The 5,087-nt window shown below is 46.5% G+C and overlaps 1 protein-coding gene across 1 annotated transcript; it reads right to left on the bottom strand.

The window, feature by feature from the left end:
• Window positions 1–868: 868 nt before the first annotated feature.
• Window positions 869–2,709, bottom strand: LOC119271547. The gene is made up of 2 exons (XM_037553334.1): window positions 1,766–2,709; window positions 869–920 (listed from the first exon to the last, which is right to left on the bottom strand). The coding sequence occupies exons 1-2, from the start codon at window positions 2,319–2,321 to the stop codon at window positions 898–900; spliced, it is 579 nt and encodes a 192-aa protein (XP_037409231.1). The 5' UTR covers window positions 2,322–2,709; the 3' UTR covers window positions 869–897.
• Between the last annotated feature and the right edge of the window lie 2,378 nt (window positions 2,710–5,087).

The following is a 5,087-nucleotide window of genomic DNA, read 5'->3' as shown; positions in this document are numbered from 1 at the left end:
CAAGTTCACTACAACCGGATATTAACAAATTCCCATCTGCCACATAACCGCGGGCACGGCTCTCGGAAGTTTAAACCCTGCAGGGGTGTCCCAACTTAGCCCATGACAAGCTCACGATCCGCGGAGACAATTCTCCATCGCGGGACACCCGACCAGACTCGGAATCCCGGTGCACAAGACATTTCGACAATGGTAAAACAAAACCAGCAAGACCTCCCGATGTGCCGACAAATCCCTATAGGAGCCGCACGTACCTCGTTCTCAGGGCACACCGGATGGGCCAGACGTCGGGTTGGCTGAGACCCTAGTCGCCCAGGGGGAGCCGGACATCGTCCGGTTTGGACCAACACTCAGACGAGCACTGGCCCGGGGGTTGATTAAAAATCCACGGGGGCCGGCAAGTCCCAATGGAAGTTTTGTTGTTATTAGGCAAATGGTAAAACCAATGTTGGGCCTTGCTGGAAGAGTTTAATTCAAAGCAAACTGTCAAGAGGGTCCCATACCCCTCATCGTGTTAGGGACGCAAAATCAAGGAACATGACACCGGTACGACGGAAACTAGGGATATTGTGATATCCCAAGATATCCATGAAATCCATGACCCAACATGGAACAAACTGCACCTGCAACTAGCAACGCTATAAGAGGGGCTGAGCAAAGCGGTAACATAGCCAAACAACGGTTTGCTAGGAAGGGTGAAAATGGTTAGAGGCTATCATGGCAATTTGGGAAGCTTGGTAAACAAGTGGTAGGTAGTGCGACATAGCAATAGCATCGAGACAACTAGCATAGCAAAGATAGTAGTGAGATCCAAGGTGACGGTCATCTTGCCTGAAATCCCGCTAGGAAGAAGAATGAGTCCATGAAGAAGACGAACGGACGTAGTCGAACGAATCCTCACAATCGCAACATTATCGAAACTATCAAGAAGAAGAAACACCGGAAAGAAACAAACAACATGGTAAACCAACAAGCATAGTCATGGCATGATCACAATCAAGTATGATGCATGTCTGGTTTAATGACTCGTGGCATGACAAAGTGCCACAAACAATACTACAAGTTAAGTGGAGTTCAATATGCAACGAGTTGCATATTAACGAAACACCACATGACTTATTTAGTTCTCTCTCGGTTATGTACCCAACAATATTAAATGTTATTAAACATGGAAAGGGGTGAAGCATAATAAAACTGCCTATCTAGGCAAGTTTAAATGAGGTCAGAACAACAAACAACAAGTCCGGAAAATCCCCATGTGCATATTTCAAAGTTGGTACTGTTCTGCCCTAAACCATATTTTAGAGTTGTTAAACAGCAAAAGTAAGTGCATCATGTTAAACTATGCATTATTCCACCCCATTTACATATAAAGTTTATTTAATTCGGAGCTACGGTGATTTAGTTATTAAATAAATCATTTTAACATGGCATCTAAGAAAATTTAAACAAACAACATTTTAAACATAGATGAAAGTGGCATATTATGAAACTAGATGAAATTCTAAGCATTTTACATATATAAAACATTTTAATCCGATGCACGGTTCAAGAGTTATTAAATGCATGAAGCATGAGGTTTTTTTTGTAAAACTGTAATTCTCCGGATAATAGATAATTCGCAGAACAAGAAAAAAACATGCGGGCCGAATCTGGTAGGCTGGCCCAATAAGCATGGGTGCAGAATAACAACAAGCGCACTGAGCACTAAACAACACTAGCGCTATTGGGCCAAAGCCCAACAATAGATGGAGGTGGATCTCACCTTGCGGCCCAGCGAGGCCGGTCGGTGGGGATGGGCTGCGGATGTGGCTTGGGCCGGTTTGAGCTGCGCGTGGAGATAGACTGAGGCGAGGCGAGGCGAGCTGGGCCTTGGCGCTGGCGGTGGCTAGCGACGCAGTTGACTGCTGCCTCCAGATCGAAACGAGGACCGAGGTCAACGCGGTCGAGGCAGGGGGAAGGAGTGGGACTTGGCGCTGGCCTCGTCCTTGCGTGCTTGCATGACAGAAGCAGGCGACGGCGCCGTGCTGACTTGGCGCGGGACTTGGCAAGGCTCCGGTAGCAGGGACTTGTGCGGGGTCTCCAGTGACAAGGGGCAAAGAAGCAGCGAGGCAAGGGACTTGGCGCTGCGATGGAATCCTGCCGGATTCGGTGTAGCGGAGGTCACGAGCGAGGTGGGGGAAGGCGGGGCGTGGAGCTCCGGGTGGGCGTCCATGGCGATGCAGAGGACGGGGATGGCCTAGAGACGGCGGGTCTGCTTGCGGGAGCTCCGGCGACGAAGGGAAAACAGCAGGAGGGGACATCCACGGGCGGCTATCCATGGCGCTCCTGCTCGGTGAAAGGAAAAACGAGGGAGAGAGAGGTTAGCGGAGGCGGGAGGAGCAGGGGAAGAAGGAAAAGCAGTAGGGACGGCTCTCATCTGCTGGGTGCGCCGACGACGTGGCTGGCCGAACGGAGGCGGGGACGCGGGGCTCTGGGAGAGCACCTGCTCAGGAGAGGATCGAGGAGGCTTGCGAGGTTGGGGATGAGGTCGAGCACGGGAGGCCGGTGCTGGGTTGGTGTGGGAGCTCCTAGATAGGGGCTCGATCGGCGCGAGCGGGGGGAATCGAGCGAGGTGGGTCGAAGGGGGGGTGCTGATTGGCCTGGTGCTGAAAACGAGGGACGGAGAGAGTGGATGCGGGTTGGATCCCGAGGAAGAGGAGTGGCGGTGGCGAGGAGGATTGGTGGATTGGACAGGATAGGCTAGGGTTTGACTGTATAAATAGGTAGGGTGCCTTGACTAGGGGCTAAAAGGACCCTTCGATTTAGATCGGACGGTCGAGATAACTAGGTTGGGGAGTCCAATGAAAAAGCCGGAGATGTTTTATAGATGTTTGGGGATGATCCGGACCCGACGGTAATGATAGTCGGGTTTAGGTTCGGGGAAGTTTCGGACACGGGTGAGGGGCCGATGCACTGTGCAAAGAGACTCCGGTTTAGGCAAGAGGGAAAACGAAGAACAAGGTTGGTCTCGAAACGGTCAACGAAAGCAAGGGGGGACGCGGCAACTATGAGGGGATGCAAGTTTGAAAACAATGACGGCAACGGAGTGCCGATGCAATGTAGATGATGCAATGATGAAATGCAACAAACAAGTAAACACACAACAACAACGAAATAACTGGAAGGCTTCTGGAGGGCCGGTCTTGGGGCATTACAACTCTCCTCCACTTACAAGAGATCTCGACCCGAGATCTAAGGATGGCACCGGAGAAAAACGAAAGAGAAAGAGGTAAAACAAAGTTGCTTCTTTGACAACCAAGTGAAACCAACAAACCTTGAGAGGTAGAAAACTTGAAAGAAAGAACACAACAGAGTTGAATGAAGTTGAGAGCACTGCGGTAGAAAGAGAAACAAGGAATACCATGTGAACCTTGGAGGTTGCAAAGCTATGAATGACGAGCACAATGGACAAGAAAGGATTGAAACCACTCTGGTTGAAACGAGATAACCAAGGAACAAGGAAGAACAAATTCGAACAACACTCCGGTTGAAAAGAGATGCAAGACTTTGATAAGATGAAAAGAACTTGAGCAGAGGACACAACACTCCTGCTAAACGGATAAGCAAGGAAAAGAACATGATATTGACAAAACGAGGTGATGGGTGAAGAGAGCAACATCACAATGCCTCCGGAACAAATGAATGGAAAACTAGATGGTTGGAAAGAAAAGAACGGAGAAGCAGAATGACAAATCTCCCAATTAAAATTGAAAGAGCATCCTTACGAAGAAGGGTTGAACGGAGTTGTTTAAGAATCAACAATCAAATGATATACTCCTTGTGGACTTATGAAAACATCTCAAAATTGTGAGGTGACAATCGGCTGCTAACGGAAACAATTGATTGGATTGATATCAACAAGGAGACGAAAAACTTATTTCACCGAGGGGATAAGTGAAGAACTTGGGTCATTTATGAGCACCATAAATAGCAACAATCCTTAGGGAAGGCTTTAGGTGAAATATAACCCAGGATAACTCCAATGAAGAGGTTGACGGGTTGCAAAGGATCTCCTGAACGAAGAGAAAATGATGGGTTTACATATCTCATCCATGACAACTTGCGAATCATGAAACACGAAGGGAAATTGTCAAGAATGACATAAGACCACCTCAAAAGATAATGTAGAAATAATTGCACTTCACAATGCAAGATGACGAATACTTCAGCTCCTCCAAGAAGAATCTTGAAGAACACTTTGAGAATGAATTAAATCCTTGATGAACCACCATGAAGAGCCTCCATGAAGAACTCCGGCAATGAAAAGAGGGTAGAAAAGACATGAAGGTTTGAAAGAATAAGATTGAAGTCTTGCAATGATTTAGCTGGAGCTTCGTGACCATATAACCGAGAAAACATGGAACTCCGGAAAAGAAAGATGAACAATTGAAACCGAGAATTTTGATGAACGTCCGGAATGAGGAATTGAATTTACTCGATGAAACAAGAATAATAATTACATTATGCTTATCCTTCATCAATTAGATTGATGACCCACAATGGATTTAGCATACTACTCATTCTCATTGGAAAGGATTAAGGAGAGATATAGCGTAAACTTGGTAAGGTCTTGAACGAACCACCGGTAGGACTTGAAAAGAACAAATGAATTGATATGATAACAAGAGGAAAGGAATCTTGAACGAACCACCGTAAGAATTGAAAATGAAAGTAGCAAAGGCACAATTCACTGGGAAGAATTGGAAAACGAATAAAGATACTTCACGGAATTTAGATACATGAGCACAAATAGATCATGAGCTGACTAGAGAATAGTTGAACGATGCACCGAAACAATTTGAGAGGATGGCATCAAGCTTGGGCTACACATCTTTAAGAGAACGGACCAAGATTTAGAAAAAAATCTTCTTCGGTCTTCAAAATCTGAGAATGACGACGAGAAACACCACCATGATTTGTTGAGGCACTCCGAATAATGAAGATTAGAAAGATTGAGCCAACAAGGAAAAGCATTTGAAAGCGGTCCTGGAGAGGGCATCTGACTGATGAAAATTCATTCTTACGTCAAACTTTGAAAAGAATTT

The sequence above is a fragment of the Triticum dicoccoides genome, chromosome 1A, assembly GCF_002162155.2.
Source record: "Triticum dicoccoides isolate Atlit2015 ecotype Zavitan chromosome 1A, WEW_v2.0, whole genome shotgun sequence".
Classification (NCBI taxonomy): domain Eukaryota; kingdom Viridiplantae; phylum Streptophyta; class Magnoliopsida; order Poales; family Poaceae; genus Triticum; species Triticum dicoccoides.
The sequence above is the reverse complement of the archived record's forward strand: the minus strand, read 5'-3'. Positions and strand labels throughout refer to the sequence as shown.

Coding starts and splice junctions, on each gene's coding strand:
- LOC119271547 (XM_037553334.1), bottom strand. CDS start 2,321: ATGGATAGCCGCCCGTGGATGTCCCCTCCTGCTGTTTTCCCTTCGTCG. Junction 921..1,765: donor CGGCCTCGCTGGGCCGCAAG/GTGAGATCCACC, acceptor TCTTCTTGATAG/TTTCGATAATGTTGCGATTG.